Source organism: Henckelia pumila, chromosome 4, assembly GCF_033568475.1.
Source record: "Henckelia pumila isolate YLH828 chromosome 4, ASM3356847v2, whole genome shotgun sequence".
Lineage (NCBI taxonomy): Eukaryota > Viridiplantae > Streptophyta > Magnoliopsida > Lamiales > Gesneriaceae > Henckelia > Henckelia pumila.
In genome coordinates this window covers 35,636,592-35,659,534 of record NC_133123.1, presented here as the reverse complement: position 1 = coordinate 35,659,534, position 22,943 = coordinate 35,636,592, and the positions used below count along the sequence as shown (strand labels likewise).

General features: G+C 36.5%; 3 protein-coding genes across 3 annotated transcripts; 1 reads left to right on the top strand and 2 right to left on the bottom strand.

Annotated features, from left to right (window-relative positions):
• Positions 1–10,458: 10,458 nt before the first annotated feature.
• On the bottom strand, positions 10,459–11,954 carry LOC140860843 (uncharacterized). The gene is made up of 2 exons (XM_073263847.1): positions 11,007–11,954; positions 10,459–10,746 (listed from the first exon to the last, which is right to left on the bottom strand). The coding sequence occupies exons 1-2, from the start codon at positions 11,952–11,954 to the stop codon at positions 10,459–10,461; spliced, it is 1,236 nt and encodes a 411-aa protein (XP_073119948.1).
• Positions 11,955–11,966: 12 nt separating this feature from the next.
• Positions 11,967–13,463, bottom strand: LOC140860842 (uncharacterized). The gene is made up of 2 exons (XM_073263846.1): positions 12,932–13,463; positions 11,967–12,877 (listed from the first exon to the last, which is right to left on the bottom strand). The coding sequence occupies exons 1-2, from the start codon at positions 13,461–13,463 to the stop codon at positions 11,967–11,969; spliced, it is 1,443 nt and encodes a 480-aa protein (XP_073119947.1).
• A 2,930-nt stretch (positions 13,464–16,393) lies between these two features.
• On the top strand, positions 16,394–20,238 carry LOC140865685 (uncharacterized). The gene is made up of 6 exons (XM_073270401.1): positions 16,394–18,419; positions 18,504–18,594; positions 18,694–18,851; positions 18,934–19,068; positions 19,160–19,253; positions 19,398–20,238. Exons 1-6 carry the CDS (start codon positions 17,553–17,555, stop codon positions 19,958–19,960), a joined length of 1,908 nt encoding a protein of 635 aa, XP_073126502.1. The 5' UTR covers positions 16,394–17,552; the 3' UTR covers positions 19,961–20,238.
• Positions 20,239–22,943: the final 2,705 nt, after the last annotated feature.

Here is a 22,943-nt window from a genome sequence, read left to right as displayed (position 1 = left end):
TTTATCATTATTTATTTTGTTTGCTCTATAAAATCTCAAAACCACTTTCATTTTGAAACACAATTTAGAGAATTTGGGTAAAGCCTTCTACATATTTTTGGCCATGGGAAATATCCGTATGTCTAAGAGATACATGTAATTTTGCATTTTGTGGAAGTTAAGGATGTTTTAGGTATATAATTCTTAAGTTATGTCATGAGGTTGATCATACATGATGATCCACAGTAGTTTTCCGCTATACGAATTTGAGATCGAGGTAAGTGAGCTTCTACCTTTCTTTTGTGTGATATAAGTTTCTACTTATTTTTGCGTGTGAGTTAAGTTTTATAACATAAATACTTATACTTTTGAAAATTCGATCGGTATGATAATATTTGTTTCACTTTGATATATATTATTTGTTGACTATTCGTGATATTATTTGAAGCATGTTAGAATTATTTAGAAATATTTTGAGATGCACTGTTAAGAGTCGATTTAGAAATGGTTAAGGAATTTCCGATGATTTGATTTGATTTGATATGGCCCTGATGCGGTGGGTTATAATAACCGTTCATTTGGCCTCGCCCCTTAGAGGAGTAACATATAGGGGACTGATCAGTAGAACCATGAAAAATGAGATAATTAACAGTGCAATATTTGCTTCGTATTTGTTCGGATTCAGCATGCTTATTTTATTTCGAGATTATGAAATATACATTTATACATGTAAATATATTTTGGTGTTTATCGTGCTCGATCGACCCCCACTTGTTGAGTGTTTTTCAAAATATGCACTCACCCCCTTACTTTGCTCCCCAGATAAGAATGAAGATGAGTTAGATGACGAAGAACAGAATAAGTTCTGAGGTTGGTGAGGATGGATCATTTCAAGTTGAAGAATATTTTTACTTTAAATTTCAGTTTCGTTTCCGCATTGTCGCACTTGTATTTTTTTTTCTGTAAAAACAGTTATGGTTTATGAAATAGACTGGTTTTTGGCAAAACTTGTACTATGAGGCTTGTTGTTTCAATGTTAAATTGTTAAACAACGCCGATGTCAACTAGGCCCGATTTCGGGGCGTGACAAATAACCCCCTGTGATTTTAGATATGTAGCAAGCAAACATTTACAACTAAAAAATGACGAAAATACCCATACTTAAAAAAATGATTAAGTTAATTTTTTTTATAATTTTACATTTAATTGAATAAAATAATCAAATTTTAGTTAAATAACTATGAAACCTATATATAATAATTTTATATTAATAATTTCATTTTTTAAGCAGGGGTATTTTCGTCATTTTTTCGTTATTTTTAGCTGAAAAGGGTGTGTATGATACATATCTAGAATCACAGGGGGTTATTAGCTTAAAAAACTTTCATAAGGGGTTATCAGTAAACCCGAAATTTCACAAAGGTAATATATGCAATTTTTCCTTTTTATTTTTATCTTGATCCTCGAATTAGTCAAAATATAATCTTAGCCCAAAAATGGGTGTTTTTGCACTTTAGTGGTTTTTTCATCAAAACCAACATATCCGATATCATGTCATCGATCACTCCAATAAAAAAAAAAAAAAAAACACAACTAAAAGAAAAACTTTCGATATATTAAATTAAGATTAAATTTTGACAGCTTAGAAGAACAAATCCTAAAATGGATCAACACGGTAATAATTCTAATTTTTCACACACACATAATATATATATATATATATATATATATATATATATATATAATATATATGATTTTATTGTTTAAAAGGTATATGAATTTTGATATATTTTAGCAACGAGGGGAGTTGTTGCTGTCTACGCCCATTTCGAGTCGAATCGTCCGTGCATTGTTAGCTAGGTTTCACTTTCGACATTAATTAATAGGTGCATTGCACATAGGCAACAACTTTATAGATAAATAAACAAATATATCATAATAACTATTGTGTTGGAAATGTGACATACATGAATTCATAAATCTCACTCATGAAATAATAATCAAATTTATAATTATTTTTCCCAAAAATTTTCTTCTCAATAATCACTCTTTCAATTCACATGAATTGAACACGTAATATTAACTTTGGTATCAATTATAAGATCAAAAACTTGTAATTTTATCGACATGGATCTTTTTAGATTGTACAATAAATATCTTTTTAAGAATTATAACTATGTAGTTAAATTTGATTCAGCGTGATCTTTGAACTATTTAAACTCGATTTAATTTTGAGCCAACATTTATTGTCTTTTATCTTCCAAACTTTTGAATTTGTGACCATAAACGAACACGTCTCACCTCATATAAGTTGCATGTGTGAAGTCAATGATTATCAATTTTATTAATTATAAATTAATATTTGCTAATAATAATAATAAAATATTTGTACGAAAAAGGAAGAATCGACCTCCTTAGAGAATGACATTAAATTAATTAATATTTGCTAATAATAATAATAATAAAATATTTGTACGAAAAAGGAAGAATCGACCTTTGGAGAATGACATTAAATTAATTAATTCCCAGCCAACCAAGAAACATCGAGATTGAATGAACCCAAGTGGCATAAAATGTTTGAGCACCTTTTGGTCTGTTAGATTGGAAGAATGGATAGGTTTGAGAAATAGGTTACAAAAAAATCCAATATATTATTTCATGGTTCAATTTTGTGAGATATTGATATTCTATTCGACGTAACTCATGAAACGTTATTATTTTTTAAATAAAAAATATTATTTCTCACTATAGATATGATTTGAGTTGATACTAATATAACTCTGTAAGAAGAAACCTACATATTATGTGTGTTTTTCTTCAAGTATAGTCTATTTATAAATCTACATTCGACTGAATATCTTCAAAATAAGTGGAGGTACATATAGCTTGCTAGCTAGTATATATATATATATATATATATATATATATATATATATATATATATTTAATCATATGGTAGTCGATATCCACAAAATATTTTTAGTATAATAATAATAATAATAATAATAATAATAATAATGATGATGATAATGATGCATGTGTAACAAAATTAAAAATAATTAAGGAAACTCTAAAATTTTATTAGTAAAATAAAAAAAAAACAACAAAAATAAAAAAAAATTGAAAAAATTGAGGTCCCCGTCAAAAGGAGGCTCTAGGTGGACGCCTAGGTGACCTCTCCTTGGAGCTGTCTATGCAGACTCGGTTTTTAACACTGTTGACTTGTCTCATGCCACATCAACATTACGATAGAAAAAATTAAATCTTTATAACTCATACATTTAACCCTCCGATAAAAAAAAATTAAAAATCTAAAAGTGAAAATGAATAACAACTTATACATGCAAAATTACAGCTTGAAAACTTACAAAACTGTAAACATAAAATAATTTAATTACACGATGAAAATTGTAATTTTCCTGTTGCCTATATATATATATATACATACATTACTACATTAGCTTGTCATTATCGATGGGTAGATAAAAGAAGGTATGAAATTCAATATGACATTATTTAAATATGAGATCAATCACTTCAACGGTTGTGATTACATATAAGTACAAAACGGGATTTAATATTCATATAAATTAATTCAGAAAGATGGGACATTTGAAACTATTTCATTGTGGAAAAGACTGATCAGACAAAAAATTCTTAATAAATATCTTAACAAATGCCACCTAAGTTCAGTTAATATTTAAATGGAGTGATATCCATCCAATCATTATCGTTTTATTAAAAATTATAATCGATAATAAAAGCGTAAATTTAATCTTTCAACATTACAACATACCAAGTGTAACGCTTATATATTTCTCTCTCAAGGACAAACAATTGTTATATTTTAATAATCTCCTCTCAATAATTACACTACTTATAACTATCCATAAAAATGAAACACATGATTTAGACTATAATATTAACATTAAAACTCTGCTTGTCGATTTATTAAAATCTACGACTATTGTTAATGGTGAAGTCCAATTTTATCGTAACAAAACTCAAATTTCACGCTCAAATACTCTCCCAACAAATATAATTATATCCTCTAAAAAAAACAAATATAATTATGTTGCATAAAAGTATGTTTCTCGATATATATTTTAATAGATACCCGTAGTTCTACGTAGGAAATTAGGGATCCCCCAAAAGTAGGTCAAAGCGGAGAGTGAACCACCTTTTTTTTTTTTTCCATTATAATAATAAATAACAATCTTCCACTTCATATTCAATGAATCATGATCAGAATAATAAAATCATATAACTTTTTATACAAATTAATTAAATGATAAATTATATATATATATATATCAAGATAAAAAGATAAGTTTTGTGTGTTTATAAAAGAAGGAAATCCCATGCAATTATTGATAAATGATGATGACATGCATGACATTTTATTTGTGTGTGGGGCAACCTTTTCCTGTTGCTTTTTAGAATAATTACGTTTATTTATTTATTTATTTATTACTATTACTATTTATTATATTATTTAGTTATTTATTGGCTTAACAATTGGCATTGGACCATCAGATTGAAGCATGTTCCACTTAATAAAAACATTTACTCAGTTGTCTGTCACGACCCCTACACAGATGCATGCAAATTTTATCCCAACATCGCACACATCAATTTTTGATATCTAAAAAGCGCGTTACATTTATTACACAATAATAATATATAACTGCATAATTAACTAAATTCAAATTATTATATGTTTATTGTGCAAATTATTTGTTAAAGTTCATAAAATAATTTGTATACGGTCGACATATATTTGTTAAAATATATATGCATGAGAGAATATTGAACTATGTCCCAAAACGGTATCATTAAACAGTATGGATGGTTAAAGAAATATATATTTATAAATATATTAAGTTCTTTACGTTTATTATTTGTACATACGTAGATCAATCATTTGCAAATGTAATTTGAATATAACGTATTAATGTTTTTTTACTTTACCAGAGTAATGTTATTCTTTTAATATGAAAAAAGATATCTTCCAAAGAATTCTTTTTCTTTAGCTAAGTTTAAGTACATGCATGATCAACATTTATTGTAAAGTATATTGATGATGTCGATTTTTTCCTCTGGGTTCGGTCTGGTAGAGCGAATCTCCAAATCCTCCACAAAACGGGTCGGGTCGGGTCTCACGTGCACTGCACAGACAAAAGCCAAGTTAGGGGGCGCCGAAAGTGTTTTCGGCGTGACCCCTCCGATGCCTAAGTCAGTGCTCGAAAGTAAAAGAGCGTGACTATAAGGAAGAACAAGAGAATATGCATGCGTGAGTGTGTGAGCAAGAAGTGAATATAAGAGATGATATCCATAAACCATGAACCATACCTGTATTTATAGGGGCTTGGAGGGGTAAGTTACCTTGTCAAGGTAGAATATGTGTTAGAGTAGGACTCTACTCGGGTAGGAGTCCTGACCAAGCAAAATTCTAATCATCAACTTTAAAGATAGTACCAAATCTTGAATTCATAAGATATTGTCCTTATCTGTTAAGGATCTTCATGTACCCGATAGTAGCGGAAAGTTCTAGATATTGGGCCCTTCCTGGGCTCGGGTCGGGCTCCGATCGAATCAGCTAGGACTCAAGCCCATGAATTTCTGTTTATGATCTCCTTCCCTAACAGGATCATTTCAGACTGGGTTTTTCGTAAAATAAACTAAATGAGCCTCAAAGTATACTTTCCAAAAATATGGATCATTGGGCTTGGGTCAGGTTAGACCCGTATATTTTTTAGGGGCATCAATAGTACCTTCCCCTACTGGTTTAAAAGAAGTATGAAGTTTAGACCATGTGGTATGGTCGGATCCCGAGCCCCATATATTATGATTGTAATGCAATATACCCCAAAGTGTTTTTCTCTGGACGGTTCGGATCTCGATCCCCATCATGTGCTTTCTCTGAACGGTGAAGATCTCGCGACTGTACGATTCCCGAGAGATTCCTTAGGTGACGTGGCCCATCCCGAACCGCTGATCGGGATTATCATCCAACGGCCAAGATCAATCCCATCTTCCTATAAATAGGTAAGTAAAAAACTTCATTTTTACTTTTACAAACTGGACGTTACTCTGTTAAAATTTCGAGAGCTCTCCCGACCCGAGCTGATATTCCCGTATTTTCTCTGATCGGTCAGTTATCAAGCTTCTCTTTTGTAATTCCCGACCAACCATCTTTTTACGTAAGCTTTTATATTAAATATTAACTTAAGATGTCCTCCCCTGATGAGTCTAATATTAGGGAATTAGCCCTTTTTATAGATGCTCCTTCCTCTCCTCATCCCGATTCCTCTGAACCCTCTGATCAGGCAGAATCGGATGCCGACCCGAGCCCATCTGAGACTCGGGAAGCTAAGATGAGGAGACTTCATCGGCTTAGGAATGACGAAGCCCAATTAAGAGAAGATGGGAAGCATTGGTTCGAGGTACTTGCTTCCCATCTTAGCCCAGACATGGGTCCAATAATTAGAGATAGGTCGGGCATGCCCGAAGCCTATACATTGATAATCCCGGGACATCATGATCGGGCTCATAAACCCCCCAAGGGTTTTCTAAGTTTTAGCTTAGACCAAGTGAAAATGGGTCTTAGGTTCCCCATCCCGAACATCATCCTTGCTCTGTGTCAGTATTTTTGCATATGCCCGAGCCAACTTACTCCCAATTCCTTTAGTTCGATATTATCTTTAGGAGTTTTATTCTGTTTTTTCCAAGTCCCCTTGGACATAGGGAATTTTACCAAATTTCTCCAAATCAAGAAAACCGCCCCGGGCAGATTTTATATTTCCCTTCGATCTGAATACCAATTTTTGAAGGGAAAACCAAGTTCCCATAAAGGTTGGAACAATAGATACTTCTTTGTTAGGCCCGAGCCCGAACAACCTTGGTTGTGTCGATCCAATTGGGCTATGAAATTTACTTCCCCTGATCTCCCTGCTCAGCCTAGCCACAATTTTACCAACTTCTTGGCCACCCTTTCTGTTAAAATATTCAATATTGAGGGCTTGATCAAGGATGATCTCTTATGCACATATGACTTCTGTAGAAAAGGAGTAGAAGTCCAGGGTGATTTAGGTAGGAATACTTAACATTTAATCACTTGTTACTTTACTCCCCCGTGCACCCCTTATTTATTTATTCCCCACTCTTTTTTTTTTTTTTACGTATGCCTATATATGTTTAACTTATTATATATATATATATATATATATATATATATATATTTTCTAGGTGACCGGATAGCTCAAGCAGAGATGCCAGCCGATTTCCGAGCTGCGGCCAAGAGGTTGAAAAGAAAGAAACCCGAGGCCTCTGCGGAATCTGCCACTGAGTCCGACCCGAATATTCCCGAGCTGACCTCCAAGAAGACCTCTAAAAAGGTCCAAGGAGATGAAACCCTGAGCAAGACTGAACCTCTTTCTCAGGCCAACATGGCTGTACCCAGGAAGGGTAAGGAAAATGTTTTCATTGATCTCGGGTCTCTTCCCGAGCATATGGAACGAGGTGACCCTGATCACCCATACAGTCCAGAAAATCTCCTTCTTCGCCCGTCCAGACCAAGTCGGGAGTTTGAATATTCTACAGCACCTGGTCTCTACTGAGGACCTAGACATAATCCGGGCAGTCCCGGACAAAGAGGCTGAGGAATCCTTGGCTCTGTCTTTTATGCAGGTAATCCCTTATAATTCTTACTTAGAACTTTTTCTATCCTTGAATAATACTTTGGCCTTTCATTTGCAGACCATGGTCTGGGCAGGAGAGATCACCGCTCGCTCCTACAAAGCCCGGGCAGACCACTCTCTGAACCAGGATGCTCTGATAAAATGGATAACCGCCCTCACCAAGCAGATCCATGACCTTAAAGATGCTGATGGCCAAGAAATACATGACATGAGGTCGGACATCGAGACTACTTGGGATGGATGAGATGGAGCTAAAGAGCGCATTAAAGAGTTGGAGAATGCTCTCCTAGCCAAGGATCAGGAATTCGAGGCTGGATGGGCTAAGAGGAAGAACGACTTTCTCACTTCCTCTGATTTTGCCGACCTGTGTGCTGAGAAGAACTTGGCCTTTTTTGAGGACGGCTTCAAGGGATGTTTAGCCCAGATCAGAGCTGAAGGATATTCTGCGGCCGAACATCCTTTCTCCTTCCTGGATTCTGCCAAGGCCTTGGATGACTTTCCTGACGAGGAAGATAAATCAGAGCAAGAACAACTTGAGCAAGAAAGGAAGAAACCCGAGCCGGAGGCGGAGAAACCCGAGCAAGAAGAAGATGTTTCTTCTTAATATTTTTTCTCTTTTAATATTGAAGGCAATGTCCCGAACAAGTTCTGTTTTAAGACCCTGCTTGGTCATCTTTCCGATTTTTAACTTGTATAATAATTTTTATGAATGAATGATCCGGGTGGGGTGTATGAATTATTAAAATTTTGTCAGAGTATAATATTAAATCCCGAGCTGGAATATAAACAAGATTTTGCTAAGTATTGAATGAGTTCCCGAGCAGGAATGTTAACAAAATTTTGCCAAATATAAGATTGATTCCCGCGCTGGAATATAAACAAACTATGACATAGGATTGATTCCCGAGCTGGGATCTTAACCAAATTATGACAAGTATAGGATTGATTCCCGAGCTGGGATCTTAACCAAATTATGACAAGTATACGATTGATTCCCGAGCTGGGATCTTAACCAAATTATGACAAGCATACGATTGATTCCCGAGCTGGGATCTTTTATGATATCCCCTTTAATGTGAACTTTAGTCTGATCCCAAAATACGTGGTGAGTGTCGAACTGATCGGGCTATAATTTTAATTTGACCACGAATGGCGTGTTGTGTGCCGAGTTGATCGGACTTTAATTTTGATTTGACCACGAATGGCGTGGTGTGTGCCGAGTTGATCGGGCTTGGTTTCTGACCATGAATGGCGTGGTATGTGCCGAGTTGATCGGGCTTGGTTTCTGACCACGAATGGCGTGGTATGTGCCGAGTTGATCAGGCTTGGTTTCTGACCACGAATGGCGTGGTGTGTGCCGAGTTGATCAGGCTTGGTTTCTGACCACGAATGGCGTGGTATGTGCCGAGTTGATCGGGCTTGGTTTCTGACCACGAATGGCGTGGTATGTGCCGAGTTGATCGGGCTTTAATTTTGTTTAACAAAACATGTCATTTTTTCATTGATAATTCACAAAACATATCTCAAAGATTTGAGAAATAACAGAAGAACTCAACTACTACTACTATCAAATTTAAAACAAAAAATAACAAAATAACTCACAACCCTGTGCTCTTTATGAGGTCGGTTAATGCCCTAACTCTGGTTGGGATCTTAGGAGTAATATTTCTTCAAATGTTGAGCATTCCACGGCCTTTTTCCTTTCTTTCCTTGCGAATCTTCCAAGTAATAAGCAGCCACTCCTGCTTTCCCTACCACCTTGAAAGGTCCTTCATATTTCGCATCTAGTTTTCCTCTCTCTCCATGGTGTTGAATTTTCCTCATAACCAAGTCCCCCTCTTGAAAGGCCCGAGGGTAGACCCGTTTGTTATAGGCTCGGGTCATTCTTTTACGATAAGCTGTTAACCGAACTGCTGCTCTAGCTCGGTTTTCTTCCACCAAATCTAAATCCATGGCCCTCAGTTTATTGTTATCCGGGCCGTAGGCTATGATTCGGGCACTTTCTTGTCCAATCTCAGCAGGAAGGACTGCCTCCGTCCCGTACACCATATTATATGGTGTTTCATCCGTCCCGGACCTTGTTGTAGTTCGATAAGACCATAATACGGATGAAAGCTCATCCACCCATTTTTTCTTAGCTGAATCTAACCTGGTCTTGAGTGTTTGCACAATAGTTCTGTTAGTAACCTCCACTTGTCCATTCCCTTGGGGGTAAGCAACAGATGTAAAAATTTGTTCAATTTTTATCTGTTTACACCAAGCTTGGACCTTAGAGCCACAAAATTGTCTTCTATTGTCTGATATGAGCCTGCGTGGTATTCCGAACCGACAAACAATATTCTTCCAAAAGAAATTCAAGACTTCTTTTTCTGTGATTTTGGCTAATGGCTCGGCCTCGACCCACTTTGAGAAATAATCCACGGCCACCAATAAGAATTTTCTCTGACCCGTGCTAACCGGGAATGGCCCGACAATATCCATTCCCCATTGATCGAAAGGACATGCGGCTACTACTGCCTTCATAAACTCCGCAGGCCTCCACTGTAAATTGGCATGCCTCTGGCAATTGTAGCATGAATTGACCAGGACGGAAGCATCCTTCTTCATAGTGGGCCAGAAAAAACCGGCCAGGAGGGCTTTCCGAGCTAGGCTATGCTACCCAAGTGATTCCCACAACAGCCTTCATGAATCTCTCGCAAAACATAATTAGCTTCATCCGGGCCAAGACACTTGAGCAGAGGTTGAGAGAATGACCTTTTGAAAAGTATCTTGTCAACCATCACAAAACGCAAAACGCAAACTCTTTTAGATACTTTTTCAACTCTTGGAAAGATTTCTCACTCTGTTCATCCCATTCAAAATTTTTAGTTTTTCTGAGTGCTTTGAAGAACAGGAAACTCTTATCTGCTGATCTTGATATGAAGCGAGCCAATGCGGCAATCCTTTCAGACAGCCTTTGTACCTCCTGTATATTTTTGGGCGACTCCATAGAGATAATGGCTTGAAATTTTTCCAGGTTAGCTTCAATTCCTCTCCTAGTGACCATATATCCCAGAAATTTCCAAGTCTGAAACCCAAATGTGCACTTGCTCGGGTTTAACTTTAATCGATAATCACGTAGTGTCTGGAATGTCTGGGTCAGGTCGGCAATGAATTGATGAGCTGTTCGGGTTTTGACCAAAATATCGTCCACATATACTTCGATGTTTTGCCTATTTGTTTCTTGAAAACTTTGTCCATTAGTCTTTGATAAGTGGCCCCAGCATTCTTGAGCCCAAAAGGCATAACCACGTAGCAATAAATTCCTGTAGAGGTGACAAAACTCACCTTATCTTGATCTTGCTTAGCCATGGGAATTTGATGATACCCCTGATAAGCGTCCAGAAAACACAATAACTCATGCCCAGATGTGGAATCCACCAGCTGGTCTATTCGGGGCAAGGGATAGCAATCTTTCGGACAGGCCTTGTTCAGATCACGGAAGTATACACACATGCGCCATTTACCCGAGGACTTGGGTACCAAGACCACATTTGACAACCAAGTCGGGAAATATACCTCCTGAATGTGTCCGGCCTTCAAGAGTTCCTCAACTTGCCCCTGAATCACAGCGTCTTTTTCGGGCCCAAAATTTCGTTTTTTCTGAATAATAGGGCGGTAGTCTCGTATAACATTCAACTTGTGCTCCATTACTTCTCTCCGTACTCCCAAGAGGTCGGATACGGACCAAGCGAAGGCGTCTTTGTTCTCCATCAAACACTGTATTAGCTGTTTTTTAAGAATAGGTTCTAGCGTCCGAGCAACCTTGACCGAACCAGTTGGGGGGCAGATTATTATCTCTTCACACTCTTCCTCAGCCATAACAGGGGCGTTTTCTTCCAATAAGTTTACTTGTTCCCGATCTCTCGGCCCGGGTCGATCATCATGTTTGATTTTGACTGCCTTTTGTTCTATCCGTACCTCTTCCACATAGCACTTTCGAGAAATCTTTTGATCTCCCTGGACCTCTCCCACTTCATTACCCACAGGAAATTTTATTTTTTGATATAGTGCGGAAGCCACGGCCATGAACGTAGTCATGACTGGTCTTCTCAAGATAACGTTGTATGCTGATGGTGCATCCACGATAATAAAGCTGACAATCCGAGTTTTACTTGTACGATCCTTGCCCAAAGTGAGCGGCAAATTGATCAATCCAGTAGGTCGGATGGCATGACCCGTGAACCCGAACAACGACGTCACCACCGGCTCTACCTTATATTCCCCCAAATCCATCTGGTTTATGGTTTATTGGAACAGTACATTGACCGAGCTTCCCGAATCCAAAAAAATTCGGGCCACGTCATAATTAGCGACCAGAGCTCGAATAACCAATGCATCATTATGAGTAGTATCCGAAAAACCTTTCAAATCACCCGGGCCAAAGAAAAGGGTCGGGCCTGTTCTAACCACCTGGTCAGCTATCTCCATGTTGCTCAGTTTCCGACTACTTGTCTTCCTTGCCCTATTGGAATCTCCATCAGTCGGTCCCCCAGATATCATGTTGATAACACCTTTTGTGGGAGGGGGTGGTCCCTGGTTATTCCCGGGCTGATTCTGGTTCGGGCGTTGGAAATTTCCCTGGGGTGGACCAGGTCGGGGTTTTGGTGCGTAATGATCAGGACCTTCGTGACTCCTTTTATTCGAGGGATATCCTCCTTTTTGTCGTGCCAACCTATCCCTCATCCCTGGCTCCTGTTGTATTATTCTTTCAATTTCCTGCTCCAGTTGACGACAATCATTAGTATTGTGCCCATACTCATTGTGAAAGTCACAATACTTGTCAGACTTTGGTCTACGGGGCCCCTGCTCGCTCCATGGAGGTCTCTGTAGAAGTCTTTTTTCTTCACATATTCGCATAACCTGAGTTTTACCCATCCTTAGAGGAGTGAAAGAAGTGAATTGCCCAAGCAGCTCGGGTCGGGGAGATGGTCCCATCCTCCGAGGTGTGTTAGGGGCCCGGGCGTTCTTCGGACTTGGTGGCCTGTCCATCCCATTATTCATACGGGAAACTTGTACCTCCTCTAGATTCACATATTTTTCGGCCCGAGCAAGCACTTCATCGTAGGTAGACGACGGTTTTTTGATCAGGGATTTAAGAAAATCCCCTGTAGCAAGTCCTTGGGTAAAGGCACTCAGGTCAGTGGTGGCAGTAGGTACTTCCAGGGCCAAGACACTAAATCAACGAACATATACTCGCAAATCTTTTTGACCTTGCTGTTTGATAGTAAAAAGACTAAGAGTAGTCGTAGGGTGTTTTTTGCTACTAGCAAAGTGGTGTAGGAAGGCCTTGCTGAAATCCTTGAACTCCTTGATATCTCCTTGGCATAATAATTTGAACCATTGTTGAGCCGGTCCTATCAAAGTATTGAGAAAGACCTGACACTTGATCGGGTCAAAATATTTGTGCAACAACGCCGCATTCTCAAAACGGGACAGATGCTCATCCGGGTCCCCTTTCCCATCATATTCCCCAATATGCGGAAATTTAAAGTTTTTGGGGAGTTCGGACTCCAATATTTCAGGAGAGAAGGGAATATTCCGCACTGGCGTGGCTAGGTATCCGGATTGTTTTTTCTTCAAGAGCTCCATCTCCTCCTTCAGTTTCCTGATTTCCTCTAACTGCGCGTTCTGACCTGGTGGTGGGGGAGGGGGATTGGTTTTCGCCCTTGCAGCCTTAGCTCTTTCGACAGCAGCAGTGATAAGTTGATTTATTTCTTCGTTGACTCCATTTGCATCAGCCATCTCAACTCTTTTTCTTCAAATTCCCACAGACGGCGCCAATTGATGATGTCGATTTTTTCCTCCGGGTTCGATCTGGTAGAGCGAATCTCCAAATCCTCCACAAAACGGGTCGGGTCGGGTCTCACGTGCACTGCACAGACAAAAGCCAAGTTAGGGGGCGCCGAAAGTGTTTTCGGCGTAACCCCTCCGATGCCTAAGTCAGTGCTCGAAAGTAAAAGAGCGTGACTATAAGGAAGAACAAGAGAATATGCATGCGTGAGTGTGTGAGCAAGAAGTGAATATAAGAGATGATATCCATAAACCATGAACCATACCTGTATTTATAGGGGCTTGGAGGGGTAAGTTACCTTGTCAAGGTAAAACATGTGTTAGAGTAGGACTCTACTCGGGTAGGAGTCCTGACCAAGCAAAATTCTAATCATCAACTTTAAAGATAGTACCAAATCTTGAATTCATAAGATATTGTTCTTATCTGTTAAGGATCTTCATGTACCCGATAGTAGCGGAAAGTTCTAGATATTGGGCCCTTCCTGGGCTCGGGTCGGGCTCCGACCGAATCAGCTAGGACTCAAGCCCATGAATTTCTGTTTATGATCTCCTTCCCTAACAGGAACATTTCAGACTGGGTTTTTCGTAAAATAAACTAAATGGGCCTCAAAGTATACTTTCCAAAAATATGGATCATTAGGCTTGGGTCAGGTTAGACCCGTATATTTTTTAGGGGCATCATATATATATATATATATATATATATATAATCACCGGCCAATATTGATATTTCAATATAATTTTTTTAAGGAGATTTTAATTCTATTTTTAAGTGGACAAATTTTTTTTACAGAAAATATAACATTTATTGTATAAGCAATATGTGTAGTTAAAGAGCAATTTTTTTTTTTAATTTATGTGAAAAATGATTATAAAGTGTTATTCGTTTGCTTCGAGTAATGCGAAATTAAGCATGTCGGCAAAGAGTTGCATGCAAGGGTATATTCGTGAATTATATATATATAATGTGTTGAATATAAATTTATATTTTTCAATAAATTATTATTATGAAATAAACAAGAAGAAGAATTTTTAGGATCTAATTTACCATTAATGCCACATATAAGGAAGAATTTGACTAATAACAAGCTTCCACAATTCTAATCCAAAATAAATCATTAAAAAGAGTATTGTTTTTACACATCAGATTTGACGACTAATTTTTATTGTATATATAGTGTAAATAAACTAATTGTTTATCCATAAAAAAACATAATAAAATACTTGAGAAAATTCCAAGCACCCAAATGAATGGAAAGGTTTACACTTATTATACATATAACATATTAAAGCGACCTGTAGAATTTTAAAGTTCACATTTACCCAGACAAAACAGTAGCAAAATTTTCATTATAGAAAATAAGGGAATAAGAGAAACATTAATTTTTTTAAAAAAAATTAAAATAAAAGTTTGGAAGCTTCGATAATTGGAAAAGTGATTAATAAGCCCGACATATCGCTTTCCAGTCAGCCACATCATCTAACTTCACTAGAAAGTATGATTGTCCCGTACATGTAATTCGTACATATTTCGTAAATTATAAAATATAGTATTTATAATTAATAGGATGTTAGGAATTAATAAGAACACATCAGATTTCTTTTCAAAAAAAAAAAAAAAAGAACACATCAGATTTGACGACTGAGTTAGATCAAATTTTATTTGGCCATCGATATCATCAAAAGGGTACCATCATTATATTGGGGTAGCATTGTACAAACATTCAATCAAGATTGTTGTATCGATTTAATTGATCGAGAAGAAATATAATTATTGTTATAAATTTCATCTTAATAACTATAGTAAATATTTAACTTGGAGTTAATTTATCAAGGATTTGAAGTATGAGTTCAAAATCACACCACTGGTTGTTTTGATAGGGAATTTAATTAATCCACCGCAAAAACTTAGTATTTGTACGAACGGTCTTATTACTTAATAAACATTTACAATATGATCTTAGCTTGTATTATTTAAGTCTCCTAAATGGCACTTTCTTTATCCTATTCTTTCTTTTTCAATCATTTTCTTCCGAACGTATGTTGTTGAACACTACATGATAAAAACAAGAAGTATACATGATCATTTTAATGCATTTTACAAAGCGAATACTCATGTGAACATCTTGTAGTGCTCATGACATATCAACACACATATTTCCGAAGTATTAAAATGATATATATATATATTTTTTTAATGTCCAATTCTAATTGTGTTGGCATGTTTCTTCTTTCTAAGTTGATAAATAAAATGAATGTTGTTAATTACGATTGTGCAACAATTGTAGTGATTATATGAAATATCGGAGGGAATCTACGATTTACCTGGTTTTATAATGTGCCAACACTTATATTATTCTTAACTAACCAGTATTTCAATACATATAAGTCACTTATTCAAATATATTATTATTGATTATATTTTTTGATAAAATCAACAAAATTCGGGTAAATGAGATCCTACTTATACAGACGCTGCTTCAATACAGATTCAATGGTTGATATTTATCAATATACATGAGATTCAATATATTTTCAGTGAACCTCACAAATATTGATAAATCTTCGCTTTTAAATACATAATTGAGTTAGTGTCTTATTGAAATTATCCCAAAATTCGATTGTTTAGCCATTGTTTCCCAAAAGAAAAAGAAAAAAAATTGAATTTTTTTCTTGAGTACTGGTTCACATATCCAGAAACTGTAGATATTTGGTCAACTGTATTTATTTGGTCAAAAATCCATTGTCTATATATATTTAAATTTTTACATGGAAAGATATAATGCAATGATTGTCCCAATGTCCACAGGCTTGTTTGCATAAAAACAAACACCTAACGAATGCACAGCCTGTAAATCCTGCATCTGTCCATCCTTCAATTTTGCTTTTTCGATATTTGACATCAATTTCCCATAATTCTTCTAACCACCAATTATTGCACTAAAATATATAAATCCCCATTGATGATTTTCAAAAGGTCATATTTTTCCCACAATAATGATCTTTGATTCTTGCATGCAACAGTATTGATTATATATTTCCACCCACCGCGCAATGCCAATAAAGAAACCACCTTTTAAATTCCGCATCTTTCTAAACTTTCATTTCTTGATTTTGCAACACAGTTCCTGTGTGCTGCGATATTGAATATATTTTTCTTGGTTATTCCCAACTGGGTTTTGTTTATGAACCCCATTTTCTATGTGGTTTTTACAGCTAATTTGCTAAACTTGGGTGGCGCATCGGGCTTCGTGTGTGGGGGGAATTGACTTAGGATCGTGTTGTTGCTCCTCCATATAACGTGTGCGTGTCTGTGTATATATATATATCGGCAGCATTGTAGCGTGGCGACTTGCGCCGCTCGTGTACTCCTAAAATTCCCAAAATACCACTTCACGATTCACAGATCTCAATGCCCATTTATTGAATTTTCAATCTTTTGTGGATTGTTTATTGTGAAGGGTGAAAATTTGTGCGCACTTATTTAAACCAAAGATTGCGTTCCTTAAGCTTCAAACATTTGGCAAGTCAAGATACAAAGAACTTGGAGGAGTATTCGGCTCTTGTGGTGGGGGCTGCTTTGTTTTGTTTATGCGTTAATATTAGTGTGATTTAGAGTTTTGGAGCCATAATCAAGGGAGGGACGGTGATACTGTGGGGATTTGCTATTTATTTTGCTAGGTCTTCAAGGTGCACTAGCAAATTTTCAACCCCCCTCGGGTCTCTCTGTTTTCCATTGGTGTCCCATTATTTTATTGCTTAATGATTTGTTGGCACACCAAATTAGCTTCATTTGGAATCTTTTGATGTTGGGTTTAGTGTGGTACCAAGTATAAAGACTTGCTTATTTGAGTATAATATGTACTTTACTGTGGGTTATCCCCCTGTTTTGCATGGTTTAGGGAGCGAAACTAGGCCCGTGAAATTGGGTATCCGGGTTCATTTATAAAAGGGTGGAGCCATAGAGTTTTGGAGTATAGTTTACTTGTTTGATAGGATTCTTGATTTCAAGAAAGGTTAGCTTTTTCTGAAAAAGAAGAGATGGCCTGTGAAATGTCGGGGTATGATATTTGGTTGGGAAAGCCGCAGAGTGTTAAGGAAAGAAGGGAAAATTTCTTTTGCAAAATGGGATTTGGTGAGAGTTCTGGTGCTTTAGATGAATCTGAGGCAATGGGGTCGGGAAGGATTACTGAATCAAGTGGAGCAGTTTCAAGTTCTTGTGGATTGTTCGATTCCTGGGAGGGTGACTATTCCCCGTTCGAAGCACGGGGATCGAATAGTGAAGCAGGTTTTTCAGTGGATTATTCTGACCAGGATTGGTTGGATGATCTTGAAGAAACCAATGCAAACATTGAGTCTGTTAAACAATGTGAAATGGATCAAAATCAGGCTAGTGTTGAAGAGGGTGGAGTCATGGATAATAGAACGAAGAAAGCGATAAGATGGTGGAGACACTTGACACAGAGGATGAAGAGAAGCCAAGCTGTTAAAGAATCAAATGAGTCCAAAACATTTGCTGATTCACGAAGCTCGAGTAGAGTTAGAATCGAACAGAACGGGAAGCGGTGTGTGGAGTGCAGTGCTGTCTACGCCGGACAAGAGATTAATGCTCATAATGGCCTGATTTGGACCATGAAATTTAGTCCTGATGGCCAGTACCTGGCTAGTGGAGGTGAAGATGGATTAGTTCGTATCTGGCGTGTTGGCTCTGTGGATGTTGATTCCAATACCGAGAAATGCAGATTTGGTAGCCAAGATGTCGACAAAAAGAACGATTCCATTAAGAAAAAATCGAGCCATTTGTCGATCATCATCCCTGGAAAGACTTTCTTCATTGAAGAGAAGCCGGTGCGGACTTTCCGGGGACATAGCAGTGATGTTTTGGACCTTGCGTGGTCTAAATCTAATGTAAGCCAAATAGCTGATATTCCAGTGCTTTACTTGATATTAATCTTATTTGTATCTGATCAAAATTTATTTTCCTTGTTGCAGTATCTTCTATCGTCATCGATGGACAGAACAGTTCGATTGTGGCGTGTAGACTCGGATGAATGCCTCGGTGTTTTCCATCACAGCAATTATGGTAATTATCTTCTTTGCTTGAGTGAATCCTTTTCTATATTTATTGTTTGTTAAACTTGTTATGTTCAGTGCTTGAGAAATTCTTGAATTTTGGTTTCAGTGACCTGTGTTCAATTCAATCCTGCTGATGAGAGCTACTTCGTCAGTGGTTCGATAGACGGCAAAATTCGAATTTGGGGAGTCACGAGTGGGAGAGTTGAGGATTGGATCAATGCTCATGATATCGTGACAGCAGTATCCTACCAGCCTTGCGGAAAGGTGTGGTGCTATATACTCTTGAATTCCAATGAAATCTTTCTACCTTTGAATTGTGTTAAAGTTTTCCCATTTGTTCTTACAGGGTATTGTCGTCGGCTCGATTTCCGGTACGTGTAGTTTCTTCGAAAGATCAACAGACAATGAGTTGCTGCTGAATGCAGAGATCAACTTTCTTGGAAGAAAGAAATCATCTGGCAACAAAATTGCTGGCATCCAGGTGTGTATCCCTGATCCCAATTTCCTGGCATTATACATTTTCTATGGTCCTTGTTTTCGCCTAAGTTTATATATTTATCTTTCATGTTCAGTTTCTTAAAGACGACCCTCGAAGAGTGATGATAACATCAGAGGATTCCAAGATTCGAATTCTTGATGGGCTTGAGGTTGTCAGGAAATACAGAGGTATAGAACTCATTTGAGCATATATGATCTTTGAGCCGGTGCACGATTTAAAATACTGAGTTGCACTATTACTGCTGAATATAGCAACAAGCGCTTGGTCTTACGTTTACGTGTGATATAATCGTTGAATCTTGATCATTACAGGCTTGGCAAAATCGGGTACTCAAATGTCAGCATCATTTACATCAGACGGAAGGCACATAATATCCGTTGGGGAGGACTCCCGCGTCTATATGTGGAACAGTGATGATTTATCCATCCAAACGTTGAAACAAGCTAAATCAATTCGTTCTTTTGAGCACTTCTTCTGCGCAGGCGTGTCCGTGGCCATACCACGGTCAGAGTTCCACACAGAACAAAACGATGACGGCTCTAATTCTGGTATGGCAACAAAGAACAACCAAGATTCCATATCGAGGTTGTGGGAATCAGAACGGTTCTCCCTAGCAAATTGGTTTTCCATGGATGGTTCCTCCAAGGGCTCGATAACATGGCCTGAAGAGAAGCTCCCATCGTGGGATTTTCCCTCGAGCGAGCAGGATTGTAAGCCATGCAACGACTACGGTGATCACCATCTTCATCAGCATAAGGTTGACAACCATAGCTCAAGAACCATATCCTCTACATGGGATCTCGTTTTCGTGACAGCTAATTGGGATGGCACGATCAGGACGTTCCACAACTATGGACTTCCGGTTAGAACTTAGGAGTCAGCATAAAATGAGGGGACGATTCGTCCATCTAAATTTTGACCGAGGGAGGATCAGTTGCAGCAAAAATATGGTATTGGTTTGTATGATCCCATATATGTTGGGAAGTTTGTTCAAAATGATTCATCTGCATTTCAGTTATTTTATTTATGTATCAGCAGAAGGCCATGAAGATTCTTGGTCATTGTTGTTTTAGGTCAGGGAAGCAACAAGCTGTACAGTTTTTTTTTTTTTGGGCTTATTTGATTCTCCAAAATTCAAATGTAAATGACATATTTAGCAGAAATGACATAGTTAATTGTTTATATATATATTTCCAATATTTTTATATAATTCCATTAATAAATTTTTTTTTAAAAAAAACCTTTTCAGTGGTGACAAGTATTTCGTGTACTCTCAAATCTATATCGATTTGACTCAAAATTAGAATATAGGATTTGAAATATATAGTGTTATTATAGACAAATGACATGTTACTACCCGTTACTTGAGATTTTTTTGGCCTGAATCGAATTTTTTGAACATAAGCCCCCTTAAAATGAACTATGAATTTTATCAATTAAAACTACAAAATATAAAATAAAACATATAAATTTTAGGAGCCATTATTTGAATATAATACTCAAAAAATTAAAACATTTAAAATATTAATGTGATTTTAAACCTACAGTACCTTTATTATATGTCTATTTATAATAATAGAACTGATTTTTTTTAGGTTCCCTCCAATCTTGGGCCCTGAAGCGAATGACTTCATCATATTGTGCTCAAGTTCGGCCCTGGATACGACTGCATAATAGGTTTTTATATAAATATTGTGTATTTTTTTAAAATTACGTGAGAATCTACAGCTGCTATATTTCGACGCGCACTATTTAAATCCTAAACTGACGGTGTATTTATTTTTTACTCCATGAAAATAATTAATTTAAGTTATATAGAAAATCATATTAATCTCTCATAAACTATTCCAAATATCCATTTTAGAATGATGTGAAATATAAATGTTATATTTCTGGTAAAAGTATATTGTGTGCGATATAATTGTTCTCTAACATTGAAGATATGTTTGGATAAGTATTTTAAAAGTGTTTTTATTGTTTTATAAATTAAAAAAATTTAAAGTATATGTTTGAACAAAATTTTCGTAAAATGTTTTCCAAACATAGTTTTATAAAAAAAGATCTTCAAATACAGTTTTTAAAGAACAATTCAGATATATTTTACGATGTTTTTAGAATTGAAAGCAACGACAATTATCTAGTTTATGGAATCTTGGGCCCTGAAGCGAATGACTTCATCATATTGTGCTCAAGTTCGGCCCTGGATACGACTGCATAATAGGTTTTTATATAAATATTGTGTATTTTTTTAAAATTATGTGAGAATCTACAGCTGCTATATTTCGACGCGCACTATTTAAATCCTAAACTGACGGTGTATTTATTTTTTACTCCATGAAAATAATTAACTTAAGTTATATAGAAAATCATATTAATCTCTCATAAACTATTCCAAATATCCATTTTAGAATGATGTGAAATATAAATGTTATATTTCTGGTAAAAGTATATTGTGTGCGATATAATTGTTCTCTAACATTGAAGATATGTTTGGATAAGTATTTTAAAAGTGTTTTTATTGTTTTATAAATTAAAAAAATTTAAAGTATATGTTTGAACAAAATTTTCGTAAAATGTTTTCCAAACATAGTTTTATAAAAAAAGATCTTCAAATACAGTTTTTAAAGAACAATTCAGATATATTTTACGATGTTTTTAGAATTGAAAGCAACGACAGCCCACGACGTATAAATTATACTTGGTATCAACTAAATGACCTTGATTTATTGTAAAACATTCAAGGTTCTAAAAATCGGTAAGCGGTAGACGGACGGTCACCCACTGCTTAGGCGGGTCCTATGCGGTTTTTTTAGCTTTAATATCTAATTATTTTAGTCCGACCCATCTTAATATTTTTCCAATAATTCATCTTTATCAAATTCACTTGCCTAAGTGGTGTTTTTTTTAGTCTAAATAGATAATTACTCTTCTTCATCTTAATATTTTCCCAATAATTTCTCTTTATCGAAATCAAACTCCAATTACATGACATAATTCTCGTCTTCATCCGATAAAAATTGATGGACCAATATGTAAAGTAATATTTTTTAAAAAAATTAAAATTAAAAAAATAAAAATATATTATATGTTAATCTAGACGGCCACCTAGGCGGATTTTGAGACGTCTAGGCGGGGGGTTAGGCGGCCTAGACGACCAATTAATATAATAATTCCCAGAAGCTTCAACTGTCTAAAAATCGAACGGTGGCCAACCGCCTAACACCTAGACGGTCCTAGGCGCCGATTTGTAGAACACTAAAAAAAGTATACAATTAAATTTAATTTATGTATTTCAGGCACAAAATTAAAAACATGTATTTACCCCCAATCCAGACCCTATCGAGAAGGGAACTTTCTTCCCTAATACAGAGCACTTAATTCGCAGTTCAATTTTGACAATGTCCTGTACAATGATCATTCCTTGCACCACCACCTCTTGTGGCGTGACTAATTTAGGATAGGTTAACATCCGCAAGTCGTTTTCTATCATATTTTAGCATCAAAAAAATCGACTGTTGCCGTGTGCCACCATCTTCTAGTAATAATAATAAAATGCATCCATGTATATATATTAAGGCCTTCAAATCCTGTTGAAGATGAGAGATGAAATCCAACAGGTGGAGGGAAAAAAAATCGAAGGGGCCAAATGATTCAATCGGGCTTCATAAAACCGAGTCTAACGTGGGAAGAAGACGGATGCGATCATACCCTTACTATGAACCAACATCGCCCAAAGATTACTCTAAATGATCATAGTACACATTGAGGCAAAATGTAGGAGCAGATGCTTCCATGAAATGATAGATTTTGGGAAAGCTTCCCCATAACGAGACTAGCTCCGCTTGCTTTGGTTTGGT